Genomic DNA, 26656 nt, shown 5'->3' with positions numbered 1-26656 from the left:
AGAGGTTGTTCTTCCAAAGTACAGTATAGTAGATGCATGAAATGTTGACTGGAATTTGTTGAGCAGCAGTCATCTGTTCTTCGCAAGATGGCGGCACTGGCTCCACATGAAGAAAATAGTCTTTTTTAGGGTAGAATAAAGAGAGGAGGATGATTGTGTGCAGTGTCTGCCTGGGCCCTCTTCTTTTTAGTGCAGACCAATATACTCTGGACACTAGAGTCACCAGGAGACCTTAGGGTTGTGCTTGAGCCTAGAACGTATGTGCAGATCTTCGAGAAAATGGCCACTGTGCCATTTTTCTTGGTTGATTTTCCAACTGTGCATGTGCAAAATGCTGGGAAGAGGTTTTCGCTCTGGCCCTCTGGAGGGTAAGAATTGTAGAAGTGAGTGCAAAGTGTGCAGTGTGGACACACGTTGTACATAATGTACGCCAGTGAGTCTTTATTATTGTGGCTTGGCACATGTCTTGACTGTCTAGGTCAGTAGTTACCAACCTAGGGTACTTTTCAGACTGGTTGGGGTGCTTGAAAATAATATTGTAGTGGTGAAAGAAGACTTGATCATGAGTAAGCTGAGGGACAACACCCAGAGAAATGCATTGAGCCCACTGCCTGTCACTTGCTCCACTGAACATTAATTTATCTGTACAGCATTTTGGGACCATGCTCCTACAGTATCTTTCCCGACTGAAAGAGAGCTTAACTTGGAGGACATCAGTGCCTAATCATCTTTGGACAATAATTAGCACTCAAAGATCTGTCACTTAGTGGATTGCTATCAGGATCTGGTCAAACATACAGCTGGGAAAAGGCCCTAGTCCTGACTTTTATGTAAATTGGAAGCAATAGTCACTTTTAATTTTATTAATTATACTGTATGGTTGGTATTACTGGATATCAATTGTATTATATTATTGTTAGGTGATAAATTGTTTAACCCCTTCCCGACATTTGACGTACATTTACGTCATGGTCGGGAAGTACTTCCCGACACATGGCATAAATGTACGTCATGCCATTTAACTGCCACCGCGTCTATAGACGCGGTGACAGTTTAAACATGTCTGCTGTCCCTGACAGCAGACATGTCCCTGCATGCCCAGGGGGGGCTGCGATGCTGCCCCCCCGTCGGCGATCGCTGTGATTGGCTGTTCAGTGTGAACAGCCATTCACAGCGTTTTCTGTGTCACCGGCGAATAACGTTCGCCGGTGACACAGGGATCGGAGGTGATTGGTGCTGTAAAGTACAGCACCAATCACCGCGGGGTGTAAGGGTGACACTGGTGTCACCCCACCTCACCCCGCCCGCCCCCAAAGGCCGTGATTGGTTCGTCGGACCGACGAACCAATCACAGCCATGGAGGGGGGTTTAAACTAACGGTGACTGCACTGCAGACGCCATTCCGGTCTGGAATTGCGAGCAGTGCGGTCACCGTGCCTAGCTGCCGCAGTATACTGACCTGATCCTTGCAAAATACTTACCTGATCACTGCCTGGATCTTGCTACTTCTTGTGACTTCCTGTGCTGTGTTGTGCTGTGTTGTGCTGCTGCAGTGTCATCGAGTTATAGATAGAGAGATAGAGAGAGAGAGATAGAGAGAGATAGAGAGGGCTAGTGACAGAGAGTGCTATATTTTGTGCTGCTGCAGTGTGATAGAGTTATAGATAGAGAGATAGAGAGAGATAGAGAGATAGTGACAGATTGTGCTATATATTTTTTATATAACTGACTGCTGCCCCCCCCTTTTGTGCTGATCAGTATAAATTAACTGATCAGCAACTTTTTGGGGGCGCAGGTTTTTTTTTTTTATATATATATATACCTGTCAGTGCTGCTGCTGCAGTGTCATAGAGTGATAGATAGTGAGAGATAGAGAGATAGAGAGAGATAGTGACAGGGAGTGATAGAGACTGCTATATTTTGTGTCTGCTGCCCCCCTTTTGTGCACCCCCAGCAACTTTTTGGGGGTGCAGGGGTTATTTTTCATATATATAACTGTCAGTGCTGCTGCTGCAGTGTCATAGAGTGATAGATAGTGAGAGATAGAGAGATAGAGAGTGATAGTGACAGAGAGTGATAGAGAGTGCTATATTTTGTGTCTGCTGCCCCCGCCTTTTGTGCTGATCACTATATCTGAGGTGATCAGCAACTTTTTGGGGGTGCAGAGGTTTTTTTTTTTATATATACCTGTCAGTTGCTGCCAGTTGCACTGTCAGTTGCACCAAAGGTTGTGCACCTGCTGCCCCTCACTGGTAATCAGTGTCGCATCACTGATCACCTTTTTTTTTTTTTTGAGGGTGCTGTGGGGTCTTTTTTTAATTTTTTTTTTTACACACACTGTGATTTTGTGGGTGTCCTGTGGCCACTGTGCGCTGATCAGTGACGTACATCACTGATCAGCTTTTTCGGCACAGGGTTGATCTATTTTTTTTTTTTTGATCAAATTCCTGTTGCCTTTGAGCGCTGTTCAGTGACGGACGTTACTGACCAACATCTGTGCTCAATTTTTGGCGCAGGACCTTTTTTTTTTTTTTTTTTTTAACCCCTTCAATTTTTTTTTTTTTTTATTGGGATCAAATTCCTGTATAAAGTATTTTTTTTTCTGCACTACATACACACTACACACTACATACCCCCCGGGTTGAAATAAAGTTTGTACCCCCCCCTACACTATACACGTGTTGAAACATTTCACTACCAGTAACACAAAAATAAAAATGTCATCCCAAATGTCATCCCAAATGTCATCCCAGTCATCCAGAAGAAGGTATTCAGCGGAGGAGGCATATGCCATGCTTGCCTCTGACTCTGACACAGCCAGTGAGGCAAGCGGGGAATTTGAAGGATTCGTCTTAAGCTCCTCTTCCTCCTCTGGTGATGAGGGACCCCCTCAAAGACGCCCCCGTAGAGCAGCTGAGACCCCCCCCCAATAATTGATCTCGTATGGACCCCACCACCAGACAATTTTGAGCCCCAGGTTCCTGAGTTTTTGGCCATGCCAGGAATCCAATTTGATTCCACAGGTCTCAGAGAAATTGACTTTTTCAAATTATTTTTCTCTGATGATTTTATAAATTTAATGGTGGACCAAACTAATTTATATGCCCAGCAGTTTATTGCTCAAAACCCCACGTCATCATTTGCTAGGTGGACCCCTGTAGATGCAGTAGAGATGATGACGTTTTGGGGACTGGTGTTTCATATGGGCATAGTAAAAAAGCCAGAAATTAGGCAATATTGGAGTACAGATGTTCTGTACAGCACCCCATTTTACCGTATGGCCATGACTCGGGCTCGTTTTGAGATGATCCTTAAATTTTTGCATTACAACGATAATGCACAGTGCCCACCCAGAGATGATCCCACCTTTGACCGGCTATTCAAAGTCAGGCCGGTCATTGATCATTTCAGTGCCAAATTTGCAGAGATGTACATCCCTGAAAAATTTATTTGTATTGACGAGTCCCTTATACATTTTAAAGGAAGGGTTAAATTCCGCCAGTACCTTCCCAGTAAGAGGGCAAGGTATGGCATAAAAATGTATAAGCTGTGTGAAAGCACCTCAGGGTACACCCACATGTTTAGGGTATATGAAGGGAAGGATTCAAGAATTGAACCGCCAGAATGCCCCCCCTCCCTCGTAGGTGTTAGTGGAAAAATTGTCTGGGATTTAGTGCACCCCTTCCTTGATAAAGGTTATCACCTCTATGTGGATAACTTTTACACTAGCATCCCCCTGTTTAAGGCCCTTGGTTCAAGAGGTACAGCAGCTTGCGGTACTGTGCGCAAGAACCAAAGAGGCCTCCCAAAAACGCACATTGCCCAAGTAATGAGAAGGGGTGAAAGCAGGGGAATATGCACCGAAAATATGTTGTTGGTCAAATATAAGGACAAGAGGGATGTCCTTATACTGACAACAATTCACGGAGACAGTACCACCTCCGTCCCTGTACGAGGTACCAGTACCCACACCTCAAAACCTAATTGTATCCTGGATTACAATAGGTACATGGGCGGAGTGGATCTTTCAGATCAGGTACTGAAGCCGTACAGTGCCCTGCGGAAAACAAAAATCTGGTACAAGAAGCTGGCCGTGTATATCATCCAGATGGCACTGTATAACGCTTACGTGCTATTCCGTTCTACCGGCCAGAGGGGGACATTTATGCACTTTCAAGAGGAAGTCATAAAGGGCCTAATATTTGGGAACCAGCAGGCAGAGGGCCCCAGTACTTCTAGTACTGGCCCCCGTATTGTACCAGGGCAGCATTTTCCTGATGAAATCCCCTCCACTGGAAAAAAGGGCAGGACACAAAAAAGGTGCAAAGTTTGCTATAAAAAGGGAATAAGAAAGCAAACTATTTTCCAGTGTGACACTTGCCCCGACAAACCCGGCCTATGTATAAAGGAGTGTTTTAAAATATACCACACATCTATGGATTATTAGGTTCATAATTTCACCGTGCTTCGGGGGTCTTGCTAATGCCACATAGCACCCACCATTCATTCCACCAGAATCTGAGCCGCAAAATCCAAAAATCACTCCTTCCCTTCTGAGTCCTGCCATGCACCCAACTGGTATTTTTTGGTCACATGTGAGGCATTGCCGTACTCGGGAGAAATTGGGGCACAGATTTTGGGGTGCTTTTTCTTCTTCATACCTTCTGAAAATGAAAAATTTTGAGCCAGAACTGCATTTTTGTGTAAAAAAATGTAATTTTTCATTTTCACTGCCCAGTTGTATCAAAATTGGTGAAACCCCTGGGGGTTTGAAATGTACACTATACCCCTAGATGAATTCCCTGAGGGGTGTAGTTTGCAAAATGGGGTCACTTGTGGGGGGGTTCCACTGTATTGGTGCTTTGGGGGTCTTGCTAATGCGACATAGCACCCACCAACATTCCACCAGAATTTGTGCTGCAAAATCCAAATATCACTCCTTCCCTTCTGAGTCCTGCCACTTTTTGGTCACACATGAGGCATTGCCGTACTCGGGAGAAATTGGGGCACAGATTTTGGGGTGCTTTGTCTCCTTCATTCCTTGTGAAAATGAAAAATTTTGAGCCAGAACTGCATTTTTGTGTTAAAAAATGTAATTTTTCATTTGCACAGCCCAGTTGTATCAAAATTGGTGAAACCCCTGGGGGTATGAAATGTACACTATACCCCTAGATGAATTCCCTGAGGGGTATAGTTTGCAAAATGGGGTCACTTGTGGGGGGGTTCCACTGTATTGGTGCTTGGGGGGTCTTGCTAATGCGACATAGCACCCACCAGCATTCCACCAGAATCTGAGCTGCAAAATCCAAAAATCACTCCTTCCCTTCTGAGTCCTGCCATGCACCCAAATGGTATTTTTTGGTCACATGTGAGGCATTGCCGTACTCGGGAGAAATTGGGGCACAGATTTTGGGGTGCTTTGTCTCCTTCATTCCTTGTGAAAATGAAAAATTTTGAACCAGAACTGCATTTTTGTGTAAAAAATTTAATTTTTCATTTGCACAGCCCAGTTGTATCAAAATTGGTGAAACCCCTGGGGGTATGAAATGTACACTATACCCCTAGATGAATTCCCTGAGGGGTGTAGTTTGCAAAATGGGGTCACTTGTGGGGGGGTTCCACTGTATTGGTGCTTGGGGGGTCTTGCTAATGCGACATAGCACCCACCAACATTCCACCAGAATCTGAGCTGCAAAATCCCAAAATCACTCCTTCCCTTCTGAGTCCTGCCATGCACCCAAATGGTATTTTTTGGTCACATGTGAGGCATTGCCGTACTCGGGAGAAATTGGGGCACAGATTTTGAGGTGCTTTGTCTCCTTCATTCCTTGTGAAAATGAAAAATTTTGAGCCAGAACTGCATTTTTGTGTAAAAAATGTAATTTTTCATTTGCACAGCCCAGTTGTATCAAAATTGGTGAAACCCCTGGGGGTATGAAATGTACACTATACCCCTAGATGAATTCCCTGAGGGGTGTAGGTTGCAAAATGGGGTCACTTGTGGGGGGGTTCCACTGTATTGGTGCTTGGGGGGTCTTGCTAATGCGACATAGCACCCACCAACATTCCACCAGAATCTGAGCTGCAAAATCCCAAAATCACTCCTTCCCTTCTGAGTCCTGCCATGCACCCAAATGGTATTTTTTGGTCACATGTGAGGCATTGCCGTACTCGGGAGAAATTGGGGCACAGATTTTGAGGTGCTTTGTCTCCTTCATTCCTTGTGAAAATGAAAAATTTTGAGCCAGAACTGCATTTTTGTGTAAAAAATGTAATTTTTCATTTGCACAGCCCAGTTGTATCAAAATTGGTGAAACCCCTGGGGGTATGAAATGTACACTATACCCCTAGATGAATTCCCTGAGGGGTGTAGTTTGCAAAATGGGGTCACTTGTGGGGGGGTTCCACTGTATTGGTGCTTGGGGGGTCTTGCTAATGTGACATAGCACCCACCAACATTCCACCAGAATCTGAGCTGCAAAAGACAAAAATCACTCCTTCCCTTCTGAGTCCTGCCATGCACCCAAATGGTATTTTTTGGTCACATGTGAGGCATTGCCGTACTCGGGAGAAATTGGGGCACAGATTTTGGGGTGCTTTGTCTCCTTCATTCCTTGTGAAAATGAAAAATTTTGAGCCAGAACTGCATTTTTGTGTAAAAAATTTAATTTTTCATTTTCACTGCCCAGTTGTACCACAATTGGTGAAACCCCTGGGGGTTTGAAATGTACACTATACCCCTAGATGAATTCCCTGAGGGGTGTAGTTTGCAAAATGGGGTCACTTGTGGGGGGGTTCCTAACTTTTAGCATCTTATGGTGCCTAGAAACCTACATGGTGCCTAAAAAATAATCTCATAAAAAGGAGGCTCCAAAATCAAGTAGGTGCTCCTTCTATTATGAAGCCTGTAGTTTGGTCAACGTGCACACTAGGGCCACATATAGGATATTTATGAAAACAAAAGAATTGGGGGTATCAATTTTTAGTCACATTTCTCTAGTAAAATCTACGGTGTTCCTTAGAAAAATGTATTAAAATTGCAAATCTGCAAAAAAAATGAAATTTTGAAATTTCACCTACACTTTGTTTTAATTCCTGTGAAACACCTAAAGGGTTAACAAACTTCCAAAATGCTGTTTTGAATACTGTGAGGGGTGCAGTTTTTGAAATGGCATCATTTATGGGGGTGTCTCACATACAAGTCCCTCAAAGTCACATCAGAACTGAACTGGTCCCTAAAAAAATCAGTGTTTGAAATTTTCTTGAAAATTTGAGAATTTGCTATTCAAATTGTAAGCCTCCTAGTGTCCAAAAAAATTAAAAGGAAGTTGAAATAATGATGGAAACATAAAGTAGACATATGGTCTATGTTAGTTATTAACTATTTTGAGTGGTATGATTATTTGTCTCACAAGCAGAAAATTTAACATTTTGCAAATTGCTAAATTTTCCATTTTTTTACGACATTTTGGTATTTTTCACAAAAAAACACAGACTGTATCGACCCAAATTTACCACTAATTTGAAGTACAATGTGTCACGAGAAAACAATCTCAAAATCACTGGGATAAGTAAAAGCAAAAAAAAGTTATCCCCACTTAAGTGATACATGTCAGATTTGAAAAAAAGGGCTCTGTCAGGAAGGCAAAAACATGCTGTGTCAGGAAGGGGTTAAATAAAGAAACCATCTAATATTTTTTGTTCAGCCAGCGCTGGTATTATCACTTATCACGCTTTGAAGCTATTTCATAGTCATGCTTCCAGTTGCGGACCATTCAGATGCAGTTTGATGCCCGTTGGTATTGTATGAATCCTATCTTAAGTGTTTCACTTATCAGATACAACTCACCAGTCCCTGCTGTGTTAGCAAAGCTGATTTAATCTGGTACATGGTTGAACTGGCAATGTTCCATAGTGACCACAGATGCCAGTCTTAAGGTTTGGGATGCAGTGATGCAGGTTCTTCTAATCCAAGGCAGAGGCAAGATACCAAAAAACATCTTGGAGATAAAGGACAATCACCTCGATCTCATTAAGACACTCAAGATGCAGTTGGACAATACCACAGCTGTGGCGTACATTATCCACCAATGTGGAACGTAGAGCTCCAGGGTAATGGTGGAAACAGATCTTTTTATGGGCTGAAAAGAATATGCCAAAGATTGGCATTGCTTATCCCAAATGTAAACAACTGGGAAGAAATTTTTCTAAGTCTGTACGTAGTCCATCCCAGGTATTTCTCCGTTCATCTGGAGATCTTTGACATTCTTGTGGACTCATAGGGTCTGCTAAAGGTGGATATGATGGCCACCTATGGTACATGCACAATCATTGGAAACTTCGCACATCAGAGCTTCTGTATATATATATATATATATATATATATATATATATATATATATATATATATTTATATTTATAGTCGTGCGGCCCGGCACTCACTCCAATGGGGTAGCTGTCCTGGTGTGAAGCATGTAGGAAAGGAAGAGACTGGCACTCCGGGGTCTTTGCAAAGATTATATTCAAAACCTGAAAAATCACCAACGTTTCGGGGCAGTTCCCCTTTGACAAGGTGCAGGTTCTCACCCTGCACCTTGACAAAGGGTCACTGCCCTGAAATGTTGGTGATTTTTCATGTTTTGAATATAATCTTTGCAAAGAACCCGGAGTGCCAGTCTCTTCCATTCCTATATATATTTTTGTTTATATATATATATATATATATATATATATATATATATATATATATATATATATATATATATATATATATTTATTTATTGCCTTCTTGTATATATAACTTTGTAGCTACTGTATGTTCGTGTTTATATGGTTTATCATTGCTTATTAATGTAATTTCTCCTTAATGTTTTGTAGATTTTTACCCACTCTGGCTAGATCAGCTTTACAGAAAAACTTAATGGATTCTGGCATAGAGGAAATCAGCGCAGAGCTGGAAAGGGTGCAAAACAAAGATTACAGCTGTAAGAATGGTTATTTTATTTATTGATTACTGTATTCTATTTTAACTAAAGATTATTGCATTGTATTATCAAGCTTTGCATCATGGACTAAAAATCCTGCAGTACCTTGTGTTGTTGGATGGTGGAGTTTGTTAAACATCTACATATCTGTATTTGTTTTACAAGCATTACAATATGAAAACACCTGCATTCATGTGCAGGTCCTTATATGCAACATGGAGCATTATGGGGTTGCTCCAAGGTAGGTAGCTCTTAGTTTAGATACATTTAATTAGGAGCCATTATCATGTGGCTCTTTGCTGGTTAATCGTAGACCCAGATTAGGGCAACAGTGGTGTGGGTTGCGGTGCCCCTGGATTGGTTGGGCTGGATGGCTCTAGTGTGGCACACCTTTTCATTCTATTAACACTTAGCAGTTACTAATTTCTCACTAGCACTATTTCTTTAATATTGAAATTATTTGTTTCACTTACTGTATATATCTTCGGGTTCCTAACACAAAGATATAGCGCTAGGGACCCCCAATACACAGAGAAGCCTTGACAACGGCTTGGGGGCTTATTCATACATTTGCGCAAATATATATAACCAAGATCTCTGAATTCTGTTACCATATAGGATTTATATCTTGTTACATGCAGGGTGCTGGAGGGAAACCAAGTGTGTCTTTCTTACTCAGAATGACCCCTTCCTTGCGAGCACCTGAGTGATGTCACAAAAAAACTGAGCATCTGCCAGTCTATATAAGCATTAAATTATGTAACAAATTGGGTACTTTAATGTGACCTTGTTTTGCTGTAAGATGACTTTTGTACATAGCATTGCTATTGGGCTAATAAAATGCATTTCCACCCTCATACTGTTTATTCATACGGTAACCCCTTGTTTGCACAGGTGAGGTGAAATCTGGCATCCTGAGGATCGGCAGTGTTACTGTACCTGTATATCATCCTGATGAGAAGATTAAAGTACCAGACGTTGTATTCTATGACAACACACAGGTGCGTCATGCACCTCTTGGTCCTGGATGTTTGTGCACAACTAGAGTGGTTCTATAGACATGCACTGAGCACAGTAATCATTAGGAATGGAAAATACTTGTGTCTTCTTTCAACTTCTGACTTATTTCAGATTGTTGATACAGAATATGGTGAAACCCCTTAAAGCCAGTCAGATTGCCCCCTGGAACAACAGCTGGCCACGGAGGATAATATCTGTGAATGCCCGAGGGTTTCTTGCAATATGCTACCGTTTTTTCCTAAGGAATACTTTGCACAGCAAATATGTAACAAAATGCTTTCTCTATACATTAAAGGCCAACAGTGGGTTTTCCTCATTGATGGGATTCTTGCAGTGAAGGCCTCTGTGTAGAAGCCAGTACAGTCGAGCATACAGTACATTATAGGCAGTTGGTCAATTTGTACACACAATGTGTCAGCACACAGACATACTTATCTTTGTTGGTTGTCTTGTAGCATTTGATTTCTTTTGAAATGCAAATTAATTTATCTTTACTTGATCACAGAAGCATAATAAAATGTTCACAGCTAATAATAATGTCAAGCGATATTTCTCAGCAGAATAGGTGATAGCTTATTTAATGGTATACAGAGAAAATAGCAGAGATTGGCCTGACAATTATTATTTTGCTAAGGATTTTTGCTGACCTACTTCCACATGACCTGTTTCTTTTTTTTCTCCACTGAAAGCTTCACTTGGCTGGAGAAAACACGAAGAGGGGGGAGGTGGGGACATACAAAAACACTGCATCAGTCAGAGACAGACTACTCATTTCCAATATGTATGCATGCATCTAAGCCTAGTAATTTGTTTATCTGAGCATGAGATTGTCCTCAAGGTAATACAACAATCAGCAATGAAAGGGAAGTGGGTCACTTCACATTTATACAGCATCTTACTACTTATAATTAATGACACATTTTTATAATATAGGGGAAAAAAAAAAAGCAGTGAAAATAGTGTCACCTTAAATGAGTATTTCGATACTTTTGGGGCCAACGTGTGAACTGCAGCTTATTTGAGATATACTTAATTACTTTCAATCAACAGGAGAAAAGGAAAACACGATGGAAATACAGAAAGCAGTAACCTTGATTTACAAGGCATCCCGCGATTTCCCACCTATTATTACACTATGATTGGTCATTTATGCACATTACCAATGTCTTCTTTGAACTACAATATTACATCATTTAATTGTTACTTCATTACATGAGAATGGGAGGTTGTTAGCGTTTTCACCAAATGACGAAATTACAGATTAGGTTTTTTATCAAAGCTTGAAAACAGATAAAATACTCAGAATTTATATATCAGACCCAGCTTAAGAAATGACAGTAAAAAGCTGATTGGTCAGTGCTGTATCTATCTCCAAACTTTGATAAATCTACCCAATAGTGCGTCCTACTCCCTTTCTGTAAGCAACCCAACCAATCATATTTGACATGTTGGTACTTGTGTATTTTGGCGGCGCCCATCGCATCGCATACCATAACACATACGATGGTATGCGATGCGACGCGATATCGTACGATAGTGCACGATGGCATACAATTTTGAAATTGTATGCCATTGTACATGGCATACGATGCCATAGGATGCGATGCGATGCGATTAAACATTGTATAAGCACCCTAATGGGTGCTTATACTATGTTAAGCACCCAAATGGGTGCTTACAATGTTAAATGCACCCCCACACCACCCCCCACTATAAACGTGAACCCGAAGCGTGGCGAGCGCAGCGGTACGCGTCCTACGACCTTTTCATACCCCCACTATCCACGTCGGCGTGGAGTTGAGAATAGAATAGTGTGGCGAGCGCAGCGAGCCACCGAGCCCGAAGCGTGGCGAGCGCAGCGAGCCCCGCGAGGGGACGCGGATACCTTCACAGGTAAACGCGTCCCCTCGCGGGCTTCACAGGTGTCCGCATCGCCACGGACACCTGTGAAGCCCGCGAGGGGACGCGTATAACTGTGAAGGTATCCGCGTCCCCTCGCGGGGCTCGCTACGCTCGCCACGCTTCGGGCTCGGTGGCTCGCTGCGCTCGCCACACTATTCTATTCTCAACTCCACGCCGACGTGGATAGTGGGGGTATGAAAAGGTCGTAGGACGCGTACCGCCGCCCCTCGCGGGCTCGCTGCGCTCGCCACGCTTCGGGTTCACGTTTATAGTGGGGGGTGGCGTGGGGGTGCATTTAACATTGTTAGCACCCATTTGGGTGCTCAAAAGCACCCTTTAGGGTGCTTATACGATTTTTGGTCGTATAGGGGGTCAAAATCGCGTCGCATCGCATCGCATGCCATCGGGTGCATGGCATACGATGCGATGCGATCTGTTCGTCGTACGACGGACATCGGGGGCGCCGCCAAAAAACACAAGTACCGACATGTTTAATCAAATATGTTGAAATTGGATTTCATTTTCAAATTCCGGGAAAGAGATCATGCATATTTTATTGTCAGGACAGTTTTAGTAAAAAGCCACGATTCTAGCTTTAGAGTAAATTGCTTCAGAACACTTTCCAATTAGGTTATTATTGGATTCTTGATAGCTCAACATAATTATATAATGTTATAGTGGAAAGTTGTGGAATACCCCACCCCCTCTGTGGCAATTAACCAATATTACGTTTCCATAACTACAAATAAGATATTTGTTTTGGCATGTCATGTCAGTTTTCTAAAGCACAAAGAATAGTGTATTTTATTATGCAGCATATGGAATGTGGGTAGTAATGATGGTTATCACTTATTAATCCAGTCATGTGAGCAGTCTAGCGATATCTCATAATAAATAGATAAGAAGAGATCACCATAAAAAGGAGGAGGTACTGGAAATGAGAGGAGATTATTTAATTAAATTTATATGCCACATGGAAAGTAACATTATATAGGTGACTTTTTTCATTCTATAGCAAGAAATGTGTGGTCCTCAGTGGCAATTTCCCTTTTCTTCCCATCTGTCCCATCCTCAAGAAACCATCTTTTGATAATGTCTATTTCCAAATTCCTCCCCATTTTTGTACTCCCCTTTGCTTCCAGTTTATTTGGGCATCGTCTATGCAACTACAGTATCTCACCCACATTCTTTCCACTCATTTGTTTCTTGCCTCTCTGCCATCAGACTTTCACCCTGTACTTTCCACTGAAACTGCTGTGAATAATGTAACCAATGGTCTACTCTTGCATGATGGTCCATTTCTCCTTATTCTTCTTGGTCCATCTTCAGCTCTAAGTGCAATTCACCACCACCTTCTACTTGACATCCTTCATTTCCCTGGCATTTGTTATATTGTTTATTCCTGGTTCATGCAATATCTTTCTGAGCAGTCTTTCAGTGTCTCTTCTCTGCTGTCTGTGTGGGTTGACCACTGTTCTTGACCCTCCGTTTTCTCTCTTTATTCTTCTTTTCTTTGCACACGTATTTACCCCCTTGGCCTCCACTATCACCTCTGTACTTAAGACACATCTCTTTTTTCCTGATCTCTCTCCTTTTCTCTTATTCCAAAATTTCAGCTGCTTCTCATCCATCGCTACTTTGATATATCAGTAATACCTAAAGCTGAGTATGCCCAAAATGTCCTCGCCATCATCTCCGCTTTCTAGTTTTACAACCCCTCCATTGTGGTTGACAATATCACAGTCTTCATTGTTCCACAAGCCTGCTGTCTTGGAGTCATTTTTGACTGTTTCCCAGCTTCTAGTTCCTTAAACTATCTTATTACCTCCTACAGTACTTCCAAAAATTGCCACTATATGATCCTTTCTCACACAAAATGTTACAAAAACCTTTCACCACTGCTAATGCTTTCCCTTCATACATCTCCTACCGGTCATTGATAAACACAAACCTCCTAATCTCTTGGGTCTGCTTCTGAGCTATGCATTTTTCCTGGTAATCACCTTTTACTTCTACCTCAAAGACTTCTCCCGTGCTGCTTCCCACTTACGGATCTCATTTCTCTGTCTGGTAGCACTGGTTCCATGCTTACACCTTGTCCAATGAGCTATTTTTTTTGCAGTACCCTCACACTTTATACTGTAACCAGTCTAATTTATTGTCTCATATTTTTGCCTCCTTTGTAAACCTTGTCTTTATAGGTTCTCTTTTAGGTGCAATTGTGTTAGATAATATTTTTAACTGCGTATTGTGCTACTTTACAAACATAAAGATGAGACATGATAGCACAAAAGCAAAGTTCTAATTAAGCAGTGTGTTTTGTAATTACAGCACATCAGAGTTATGGAGGACATGCTGAAAGATTTTTTGCTTGGTGAACACCTTTTGCTGGTTGGAAATCAGGTAGGTTGGGTATTATGTATATTTTATGGAGGTCGTGGAGTTCCTCTTTTTAGAACAGTTCGTCATTCTTAAAGCTACATCAGACACATTCCTATGTTTCTGAGCGGTAATATACAATTCTTCTGCTTCCGATAGCCAGTGGGTGCTGTGCTGACCATGTTTCTTACATAATGCCATTTAGGTGCATATACAACTGGAAAGATGTTTTTTTTATAATTTTACTTTTTTACCAAAACAAATTGAAGTTACTTATAGCTATATAATAAACGACATGTTATGTATGTTTGTCCTTTATTCACGGCCAGAGTTTTGTACCTAACTACACCAAATTTGTCATTGTGGTATAGTTTTCCCAGGATAAGTTTTTTTTTCTTTTCTAGAATCCGGGCCATGTAGTCTCTGTATTAAAATTTTAGGCTGTGTTGAAACAAGTTTTCTCAAGATGTCTCCCAGTGCTGAAAACTGTACTGATTTGAAGGCATAGGCTAATATGTGCCAGTGGGGGCAGGCAGAGCTCCAAGGGGAGACCAGTGATCGGAGGATCAACTATCACCCTACACCTGCCCTGACGGTTACTAGCCATGGTCTCCAAAGTGGGTCCGCAGAGATTTTTGTTTGGCAATGTTTTTTGTTCTGCAATGATGCCATGCAGGGCCAGATGTCTGGCGTGAGTGAACAGGCTGATCCTGTGGAGCTCTGCTTGTGTCAGGTGTCTTTTTTTGCTAACAATGCATCTTAATTGCAGCACAATGCAACTAGGACAAATGAGCAGTCCGTACTGATTTAAATACGACACTTGTATATTGTGTGTGACTGAGGGGTCTCTTTAGCAAACCAATATTTTCCTTACTGTAGGTACCTTATACTGTATATATTTGCATCATAGTGAAATGCAGCATGTTTAAAGTCCTGCCATGGTTTTAATCTAAGAACTGCAGTTCTTGCAGCATGAGCATATTGTTCAATTTCTGTTGCTGATGGAAAATCTATGGATCTTGAAGCTGCAGTTTGGAGAGCATTGGCTAACAAGGTTTTGTTTTGCCACTGGGGTACCATGGACCAAGTTGTAGCAAAAGACTTGAGGAACTGTGGAAGACTGTAGCTGAAGACAAAGACTGTGATTTTTTTTTTGTCAAAAATCGCAGCGCCCGCCCGCATCACTGGTGCATCCTGCGATGCAAATCCCTGGCATTCTCCATGGCAAGATGTGCATGACGATACCCTGGGACCTAGTCAGCGTCCCATGCTGATCCCAAGCCAGTCCCACGCTGCATGGGCACCGCTATGACACTTGCCGTCAGATTCCTCCAATGATTTCTCTCTGACCTTGTTACTTTGACCTGTGCACTTGATCACATGATCAAGGTGTGCACAGGTACTTCCTGGGGTAATTGATGCTGCACCCAGTGTTCTATGAACTGTCCATACCTGAACTGTTAACCAAGCCCTGACAGTTTGTTCAAGGCCCATGGACCCGGCACGTCAACAGAATGTGGGGCTAGCGGCTTTACAAGATGGCTTATCCCAGATGGAGACCCAGTAAGCGACACAGCAACAGGTAATAACATATCTACAAGATGTTTCTACCCACCTGGACAGCCTTCAGCAGTCTCTCCTTAATCCGGCTCCTGTGGTGGCTACTCTCTACTCTCACCTCCATTTGTGGACTCCACAGAAATATGATGGGAATCCCAAACACTGCTAGTGTTTCCTCAATCAGTGTGAGGTCCAGTTCGACTTATTTCCACAGAATTTCCCAACACCCTGGGTCAAGGTGTTATATATTATTCCCCTGCTTACCGGCTCTGCACTAGAGTTGGTTTCTCAATTATGGGAGAGATCTGATTCTCTTCTGGCGGACTATGAAGGTTTCATCGCTGCTCTTTCGAAGAATCTTCGATGAACCAGGGCGACCTGCCTCTGCAGCCACTGAAATCTTTAGAGTGAAGCAAGGGTCACGATCTATGGGTTAATATGTCATCCAATTTCAGACTCTGATGTCTGAACTCCAGTGGAACAACGACGCGCTGAAAGCAGCCTTCTGGCTTGGCGTGTCTGATCCTGTCAAAGATGCTTTAGCAACTCGTGACTTACCCATCAAGCTAGAGGACTTGATCTCTCTGTGTATTAAGATGGATCTGCATCTTCGGGAATAAAAAAATCAAATTAAAGAAAGGGCCTCCCAAGGTCCCGTCTTCTTCCATGCCCCAGTCTCTACCATGTCTGGTGTCACCAGCCCTGGAAGAACCTATGCAGCTAGGAAGATCCCATCTGACACCAGAGGAACATGCTAGGAGACAACAAAACAATCTATGTCTTTATTGTGCCGCTCCCGGCCATTTCCATCAATCCTGTCCCGAGAGGCTGGGAAACGGCAAGGCTTGACCTGTAGAGGAGGAGTTAGGTTAGGTCAGTTTATCAAAACTTCTCCAGCTCATGATTTGGTCTTGCCCATGACCATACAGTCCCAGTCCGGTCCCCAAGTGTTTTCTGCTCTGATCGATTCTGGAGCTGCCGGGAACTTCATTGCTTTAGATGTGGTTAAGAAGTTCAACTTACCTGTAGTCTCATTGGACTTGCATCCTTCCTAACTGCAGTGGATGGGAGAAAGATCATTGGCAGTGATGACACTCACTGTACCAGTCCCATCGGGTCGGGGTCCTACATAAGGAAATCATGGAATTCCTTATAATTACTAAAATATCCTATAGTATTGTGCTGGGTATGCCCTGGCTATGGGTACATAATCCCTGTATCAACTGGACAACATTACAAATAAAAGAATGGAGCAGCGTGTCTTAAAAACTCTGTCTGTCCAATGTGGTCTCACTCCGTTATTCAGAGCCTCAGACTCTTCCAGGGTTACCCAAGGAATATCAAAAATTCCAAGACGTCTTCAGTGAGAAAGCTACCAATCAGTTACCTCCTCATCGCAAGTGGGACTGTTCCATAAACTTGCCTCCTGGTAAAACCACTCTTAGGGGTTGTACTGTCAGTCCCAGAGACCCAAGCCGTGTCCGAATATATCCAGGATAATCTTCTGAAAGGGCTCACAGGACCCTCCATGTCACCAGCTAGTGCTGGATTCTTTTTCGTTAAAAATAAAGATGGCAGGCTGTGTCCATGTATAGACTACAGGGGATTAAAAAAGATCATGGAAAAGAACAGCTATCCACTTCCCCTCATCACGGAACTCTTTGATCAGGTCCGAGGTGCCAAAGTATTTACCAAGTTGGATCTCAGCGGGGCCTATAATCTCATCAGGATCCTTGAAGGATATTAGTGAAAAACAGCATTTAATACCAGAGACGGGCACTATGAGTATCTGGTCATGCCCTGCGGCCTAAGCAATGCCGCAGCAGTTTTACTTTGTCAACTAAATATTCCTTGATCTGCCATACAAAGTCCTAGTAGTCTACCTGGATGATATTCTTATTTTCTCCCAGATTCTTCAGTCCCTCCGAGATCATGATAAAGAGTTGTTGTCATGCCTCTTGCAAAACAAGTTACATGCCAAACTATCCAAATGTACATTCCCATCAATACCTTTTCTGGGGTATGTAATTTCAGGCACGAATGGATCCGTAAAAATTGGAAGCCAAAACTCTACGATCTGTTTCAAGTTTTATTGGCTTAGCAAACTATTACAGAAAGTTCATTAAAGGGTTCTCAACCCTCATCGCCCCAATTACAGCATTTACCCATAAAAGTGGTCCAAATAAGTTTTTTCTGCCTTCCAGTTCCTAAAGAAATCCTTTTTTACTGCACCAATATTTCAGCAACCAGGTATCGACAGACCCTTTATATTGGAGGTCGATGCCTCTAATGTACGCGTGGGGGCCAGTTCTCTCACAAGCTGCTAAAGATGGGAAAATGCATCCGTGCGGGTTCTTTTCCCGTAAGTTCCTTCGGGCAGAAAATAACTAATAATTCGGGGATCAAGAGCTGCTAGCCCTAAAACTGGTCTTGGAGGGGGTCTGGATGCTTGACAAAAATATGGCCGCATCCAGTATATCAGGCATGTCCAAACTATGGCCCTCCAACTGTTGTGAAACTACAAGTCCCATCATGCCTTGCCACAGTTTTGCTATTAGGGAATGCCTAAACTATGGCAAGGCATGCTGGGATGTGTAGTTTCACAACAGTTGGAGGGCCATAGTTTGGACATGCCTGCAGTATATCATAGACTGGAAGGGATATGGTCCCGAGGACAAAAGCTGCATAAATCATGGTGATGTACACGCCCATTGCTTAATTGCTCAGTTCCATCAGGAAAATACAGGCAAACCCAAAAGGTGTTCGGTGCCCACCAAGGAGGGGTACTGTCCGAAATCACGGCCCGCTTCCTCATCTGTAACCATGTCCACGTCTTTTACCCTTACACTGGTGCATCCTGAAACGCAAGTCCCTGTTCAGCACTGTCCCCAGGCATTCTCTGTGGAAAGATGTGCATGACATTCCCTGGGGCCTAGTCGGCATCCCACGATGATCCCAAGCCAGTCCCATGCTGCATGGGTGCCACCGTGACACTTGCAGTCACAGGTCTGATTCCTACAATGATTTCCCTGTGACCTTGTTACTCTGACCTGCTGCACTTGATCATGTGATCAAGGTGTGCACAGGTACTTCCTGGGGTAATTGATGCTGCGACTTGCAGCCAATCACAGACAGGCAGAGGGGTTATAGGTCAGGCCTCTGGCACTTCCTCCTTGCCTTGCACAACTTGTCTAATCCCTGAGTACTCCCCAGAAGTCAGCGTACTAGGCTCCAGGTTCTCTTTCCCAGAGTTACATGTGAAGTGCACCTGTGATCTTCTGCTGATTATACAAGAGCTCCCTGGTTAACCATTCATCTGTCAGGTTACCCTTCCAGATAATAACATCCATAGCTTCCAGGAGAAGAAGTCTGAGCTTATCCATCTTCCACCAGCAGAGACCACCTTGGTTACAAGCCATATACCATCATTGACTCCCTAGTGAACACAGGCGTTGACTTTCAAAAGTCTACACCAGGCATGTCCAAAGTCAGGCCCGGGGGCCAATTGTGGCCCGTGTTGTCATTTCAAGTGGCCCGCAGCCTCCAGCTGGAAGCGGGCAGAGCATAATATGTGGGAAGCACAGCACAGGACACTAATGGTGGGGCCCCAGCGAGTGCGCCTTTATCTTGTTTTCTGCTGCAGTGAGGAGGTGCTGGCTGCCACAGTCAGATGTGTTTGGCATCCTATCCCTGCTGCTGCAATCGTATATCACCCTACTCCACAATCACAGTGACAGCTGTGTTTGGGGAGAGGGGCAGCAAGGGGGAAGCTTGCTCCCGTACCATGCAGAGTGGAGGAGGGCGGCAGCGGGAGCCCAAGTATCTCCTTTCCTTGCAGTTCCTGCTTTGCCTCTCCTTCCTCTGGCACATACAAGGGGCTGGGAAACATACAGAGAAGGGAGGGGGCAGATTAGGGGACATACAGTGAAGGAGGGTCAGGCTGGGGGACATACAGTGAATGGAGGCAGTGATGGCCATTCAGAGAAGGGGGAGCAGGGGAAGGCTGGGGGACATACAATGAATGGAGGCACTGATGGACATTAAGATAAGGGAGCAGACTGGGGGACAGAGTGAAGGAGGGGCAGGCTGGGGGACATACAGTAAAGGAGGGGCAGGCTGGGGGACATACAGTGAATGGGGGCAGGCTGGGGGAAATACAGTGAAGGGGCAGACTGGGAGACAGAGTGAATGGGGGCAGAATGGGGGACCATTCTGATGTGATTACTGATTCAAAGAATGTCAGGCTGGATGGTCGGCCCCCACACATTTACACTTCACCAATCTGGCCCTCGTCGCAAAAAGTTTGGACACCCCTGGTCTACACAGTTTATCCACAGCACCCAGGCTGTCAACGTCCATCTCGGCTCCCAGGTTGTCGGCACCCATCTAGGCTCCTAGGTGGTCGACGTGCACCTCAGCTCCCAGGCCATCAACATTCTTTGGCACCCAGGCCATTGACATCACTCTGGCTCCCAGGCCATTGACATCACTCCGGCTCCCAGGCCATTGACATCTTTTTGGCTCCAAAGCTGACCTAGTCTACAACTCCCAAGCCGACACAGTCGACAGTTCCCCAAGACCACTCAGTCCAATGCTCCCAGGCCGACACAGTCTCAAGTTCACCAGCACTACCCTTCACTAACCATTCCTCAGTGATTGGCCAGTTAAGTGTGGGAATTCTGTCAGAGGGCCGCGACCTGTCCACCGAATGCAGTGAAGTCCAAACCTCCTTGCGGGGGTCCCTGGTGAATACCGTTGGTGGGGTTAGACTCAGTGCCTCTGTTCTTCAGTGCCCAGTGTTCTATGAACTGTCCATACCTCAAGCCTCCCGTGTTCCAGTTCCCTGACCCTTCCACTGGCTCACTGCTGCTACAGCTGTACCCGAGCCCTGACAGTGATTAAATATTATAGGACCAAAGACGATAGCCGTGGAGTTGAAGAAACGAGAACTGTAGCTTTAATATAGTAGCAATAATAACTGCGGCTTAAAGACTCTAGAACTGTGGCTTTAAGCTGAGGACTCAAGAACTGTGACTTTGAACACTGTAATAATAAAGACTGTGGTTTGAAGACTGTAGAAACAGAACTGTTGCTTGATTTGTAATTGCACACTGCGGCTTGAACTGTAGAAGAACAATGCAGCTTTTTGGCTGTAGACTCAGGAACTGTGGCTATGAAGACTGTAGTAAAAGTGCGGCTGGAAAGCTGTAGCAACAGGACTGCGGCTTAAGGCAATAGTAAGGATACTGTGACTTTAAGGCTATAGGCTCAGGAACTGTGGCTTTGAAGACTGTAGGCTCAAGTAGGTGAAACACTGTCAAATCCAGGTTAATACCCTGCAATGGGTTTCACCATACTGTCGTTTGGCTGGGATGCAAAATTGTTATTCTTTATCGGAGCCATTTTGAAGATTAGTCACATATAATGGATGGTGCCATTATTAAACTGAACCTAAGTGTTGGGTTTAGATTTTTTTTTTTAAGTTTCAATTAAAAAGGCTATGTTCCATATGTCTGTTGGCACTTTATACCAAAATGCAATATTGCAGTATTGCTACTTTTTGTTATAGCTGATTCAAACACAGAGAGACATATATGGGATATACAACATAGCTTTTAATATAGGCACATTGAGTGCATCAACCAGATTAAATACTTAAACAGGTCAATCCCGTGTAAAGGCCATTTCTGTGCTTTGCCTACAAAATGTATGATAATGCATACAATTTAGAGGGCAAATACACACGTCTGCATGTCTGTTCACTGGGAGGATACATAAATAATACATTTATTAATGGTTAGAATTTAAAGGAATGTTCAAGTGAAATGTAGAAAATCTATTCAGAAAGAAAATATTGTACTACAATAATTATGAGTGTAGCATTCATCAAACAATAATATGAATATGAAATACAGTTTCTAAACTCATTTCATGGCTTTTTGCAGTTGTGTTCTGTGATGGAATACATAATGACAGCAAAGGCAAAATTCATCCACTAATGGGTATCACGGCTTACAAAAATATATATATATTTTTTTTACATAATTGTATTTGCTTTTTCTTCTTGTAATAAGGTACCATTATTTTCAAAAATAATTTCTTCCTATATCTAGGCCTCATAAGAATTACAAATGTGCTCCAAAAAAAGGTGGTGGTATTCAGGGGCAGATGTATTAAACCTGGTGAAGAAATAAAGTGGAAGGTGATAACGCACCAGCCAATCAATTCCTAAAGGAGTTGATTGGCTCAAATCAGGTATGTATGCTGTCCCCTCAGGTCCGAAGCGCGGTATCGCATGTGATCCTGCCACCATGGGAGATCGCAGTAGTGTACGGCCAGCATAAATGTCATGTTTCAAACATAACTGATTGTGCATTATCACCTTCTACTTTATCTCCACTTTATCTCTTTACCATATTTAATACGTCTGCCCCTCAGTACCCTGAGTACCACCAGCAGTTGGGTATACTCCTGTTACACTGAGGCAAAAACAAGGGTTTTTGCCTCGCGGACCCGATTCAGCATTGCTGTATAAGTGTGGTAGGGCAGTGTAAAATGTTAGTCAATGCAACCTGGGACCGGTTCACTGCAATGGAAAAGTGGCACTGGGAGATGCTCTCATCTCCCAGCACCAGCCCAGGACCCGCCCCTTGTGACGTCACACACGTGACCACCTGGCATTATAGCGGGTTGGGAGGCAAACGGAAAGGGGTCACAAGCTGGGTTGCACCCGGCTTCAAGCCGGGTCTAAAATCCCAGGTGCATCATGGTTTTCTGGTATAAAGAGGTATTAGTTATACAAAGCAAACACTAGAACACAATATATAAATAGAAGTAAACAAGGTTAAGCAAAATAATGAAGATCAGTTTTGATTATACAGTATATGTAATAATGGTACAGCTACAGGTGTGATTTACACACAAAAAAAATTAAATAGTTGTATAAAAGATGAAATCACCTTGATCAAGGAAACTGGTCACTTAAAAACAAAGCCTTATTTGGGTGTCATGTCACCTACACAACTATATAACCTTCCATAGTTATATAGATTTATTGAAAAAAAATTCTATCATAATTTGTTTTCTTTTTGACTTATCTTAATAACTTTTGTAGTGCGAATTGTTTGCTTTTTATATCTGTTATGTTTTGTATGAACTTGTTTACATTTATATGAAGAATTTAAGTAAAAATTAATGGTTCTTTTCTATACTAACAGGGAGTCGGAAAAAACAAGATAGTTGATAGATTTCTGCATTTACTAAACAGGCCACGGGAATATTTGCAGTTACACAGGTAAGTACAAAAAGCATTGATATGGGTATGTGTTATCTACTGTAAATGTATGCGGTATCATCAGATGCATTCCCCTATGGAATATAACAGCCACAACAAATAAGTGTACCAAAGGATGGGTTAATACACTACTGTGTATACCCTTGGGAGCGCTTAATCAGAGTTGCTGACTCAATAGGAGCAGCTGCTTGAGTGGGGAGGGTCAGTCCCCACACAAAATATAGGAAAAAAGACAACACAAACAGCAGCGCTCACAATCAAAGATGAGTGAATCCGATTTCAAAATTCATATAACAATTTATTAAAAAAAACAATATTAAAATTAATTCATATATAGCAGCATGTTTTTTGACATATAATTGATCAAGGATGCCTTGACAAAGCTGACGTTTGGACAGCGAAACGCGTTGGTATTGCTGGTGCCAGATCCTGGATAATATTTTGGAGGTTCCACCTGCTCAATCGTCTGACCACCATCCTTCCCAACCAAATATTGGAAGTCTACGGCTCAATTCAATCATCCAACTTAACCTGGACACCCGGCCACGAGGTTGAAGGTAGGCTATCATAACATCAGCCACTCCCTCTGTGTGCCTACAGGATTACAAATCGCCGTTTATCGGACTCCACCTTATTATTGGGACTATCACTTAGTGTGGACAGTGCGGGTTCTATTAATCCTCCAACCCCGGACGGGGATACCCCGTTACACGTGAGATCTGGTCACCAGTTATTGTTTTTATACAACAAACCTTTTTTTTTATATTTATTCACCAATTATAAATTTTTCTGTAACAGTGTACACTTGAATAACATCAATTATATGTCATAAAACATGCTGCTATATATGAATTAATTTTAATATTGTTTTTTTAATAAATTGTTATATGAATTTTGAAATCTGATTCACTCATCTTTGATTGTGAGCGCTGCTTTTTGTGTTGTCTTTTTTACAACAAATAAGTGTAGTCATACCTTCTTCAGCTCGATGCATACTGTACAGTATGATAATTTGCCTTGTCGTATGAATGACCATTTTTCCTTGTACATCTATGGCCTGATTATGAGTGGTTCTGCAAAGTGACTGTAGTTTAAACCTTTCTGATTTTCCACCTTATGCTAATGCGAGGGATGTAGTCAGGATGCAGATGGTTACAATACCGATCACAGCATCACAGCATCCCAGCACAAAGTCAGTCAGTATTAGGGTTAGGCTGCTAGAGAAGGTTAAAGTTAGGGGTAGGGTAAGAGTTTCAGTAATTACTGAAAAGTGTGTGTATGCTGACCATTTGGATGATGCTATCTGTATTTTGCCTGTCGATATCCTTTTCCTAACCGTAATTCAAGTATCCAGTCAACTTATATGGGGTATGTGTGCAAGCAGCGGAAGTGTGCGTACCAGCACTTGCAGCAACCAAGCCCTTCCTCCAGTGGCTAACTTTGCTGTTCCGTCATCAATAGTGAGGATACTTACCATCTGGATTATTCGATGTCACGCCCGAGGCTTGGTTGGAACCAGAAGCCATGGGTGTAGGACCTGACTAAATAGAGAACTATGGGAGCTTTAAGGCATGAACCAGAATATGGTAATAGGTAGGATTGTCCAAGGGTGTGACCAAAATAAAAAGTAAGTATTTTATTAAGCACTTGTAAAAACAGGAATCAATATTAACTGAAAGTCTTAGAGATGATTATTTGCAAACAAGCATACAATTGTTGCAAACAATATGCAGCAACTAGAAACAGTAGTACAGTGTAACTGTAAGTCTTTAGCTCAGTCGTACCAAGTAGAGTTTTACCAGATGTGGAACCGGAAACAGCAGAAGCTGGTGACGGGATCCCATCTGGGATAACAACAACAATGATAAATGACAGAATGTCGGTGGTGGAACATCGTTGAAGCTTGGGATCGATGGTGAAACACCGATTGTGAATGATTGTCACTGTAGGCTAACTGGGAAGCTATTGAGACGCTGAGGAGGTCAGCTGGAACCAATGGAAAGTTGACATAAAATGATAAGGATCCAATGTTGGACCGATGGTGTCTGATTGTCACTGTATACCAGCTGGGAAGCTGTTAGGAGGCTCTGTACATGGCTGGAACTGATTAGAAGTTGCAGTGGACAATGATGTACCTATGTTGTACCAATGGTGACTGATTGGGACTGGAGACTAGCAGAGAAGCTGAATCGATGGTGCAACTGATTGCTGAGTCAGTAGTGCGACTGGATAGCTGATTCAATGGTGTGTCTGGACAGCATGGCTAAAGTTTGATGCTGGTGGGTAACTAGTGCTAGGAATCAGCTGGAGCTGAAGGAGTTATTTCCAGCAACACTGGAAGGAGCCAGACTGTGCAGTTGGATGCAATTAGCCAGAATCTGTGCAAGGAAGGTTTTCCTCAGGAGCAGATGCACAAGTACAGTAGCAGCTAGGCTGTGGACAACATTGAACTGGCAGTTTGGTAATCACTACTACAGCATCCTTGTAGCAGCCAGTGTGCGGTAGTTAGCAAGACAGGAGGATGCTCAGGATTGGCTGTGAACAAACAGGTGACTGGAATGGCCATGGCTACTCCCACGTCCAAGGAAGGCAGGAAAGAGTGTTTGTATAGCACATGGTTGTAGCCTATGATAATGGTGGTGGCATAGAAGCCACAGGAGACTGGGGCTGATAGGCAGATATGACAGACAGGGATTGTTGCAGCATTAGGTGACCTCTGGAGAGACTGTGGGGAAGCTGTGCTGTGGACTGCATGCAAATAGTGCTGAATAAATTCACACCCGGAGCACAGTGACAGTCTAGAGCAGTGGTCGCCAACCCGTCGCTCGCGAGCTACTGGTAGCTCGCGGTAGCGATCCGGATGGCTCGACCACTCTGCGCCCGCCTTCCCGTCCCTCCATCGCCCGCCGCCTTCCACAATCCCCTGAGACAGACGCTAGAGGTAATATATCACCTCTAGCGCCTGACAGCGTGCACAGCGCTAGGCGCTCCCGGCACTTCCGGGTAGCGCTGCAGCGCTATGCTCACTATCAGATGCTAGAGGTGATATTACCTCCTGCTTCTGCTGTCCCCCCCCCCCCCCCCCCCCCCCGCTCAGCTGCCCATCCAGTCATCTCTGCAAACGGACACTCCGCTTCCCCACAGCTATTCTGCTCCCCCCACAGGCCACGGTGCCCGGACAGTGCACTCCGCTCCCCCCGCAGCAAGAGGTTAAAACAGCCGCTGCCCAGACCAGCAGACAGGCATCAATGACAGCTGCTGGGCATCCTCCCTCTGTCACTGTAAGTGTGTGCACTACATGTTTGGTGTCACATGTGTATGTCTGTGTTCTATATATGTGTGTGCATTTATGCATGTATATATGTATGTATTCTATGTGTTTGTATGCATGTGCTGTGTGTGTATATATATGTATGTGTGTAGTACCATAAAAGTTAAATACGTTTTGAGGAGCATTTTTTTTATGTTTTTAGAATTTAGATAATGAAAGGTGCAAGGTTGGTGAGGGGGACGGAAA

The 26656-nt window shown here is 43.3% G+C and overlaps 1 protein-coding gene across 1 annotated transcript in view; it reads left to right on the top strand.

The window, feature by feature from the left end:
* Positions 1 to 26656, top strand: part of VWA8 (von Willebrand factor A domain containing 8) — a 180487-nt gene that overhangs the window by 113948 nt on the left and 39883 nt on the right. The window contains exons 19-22 of the mRNA XM_083168923.1: positions 8878 to 8984; positions 9879 to 9985; positions 14238 to 14309; positions 23063 to 23139. Of these exons, the coding sequence (XP_083025049.1) occupies positions 8878 to 8984; positions 9879 to 9985; positions 14238 to 14309; positions 23063 to 23139 (363 nt within the window). The remainder of the gene's footprint in view (positions 1 to 8877; positions 8985 to 9878; positions 9986 to 14237; positions 14310 to 23062; positions 23140 to 26656) is intronic.

Source organism: Crinia signifera, chromosome 2, assembly GCF_055691185.1.
Source record: "Crinia signifera chromosome 2, ASM5569118v1, whole genome shotgun sequence".
Classification (NCBI taxonomy): Eukaryota; Metazoa; Chordata; class Amphibia; order Anura; family Myobatrachidae; genus Crinia; species Crinia signifera.
Note: the sequence above shows the minus strand (reverse complement) of the source record. Positions and strands in the feature narration are given on the sequence as shown.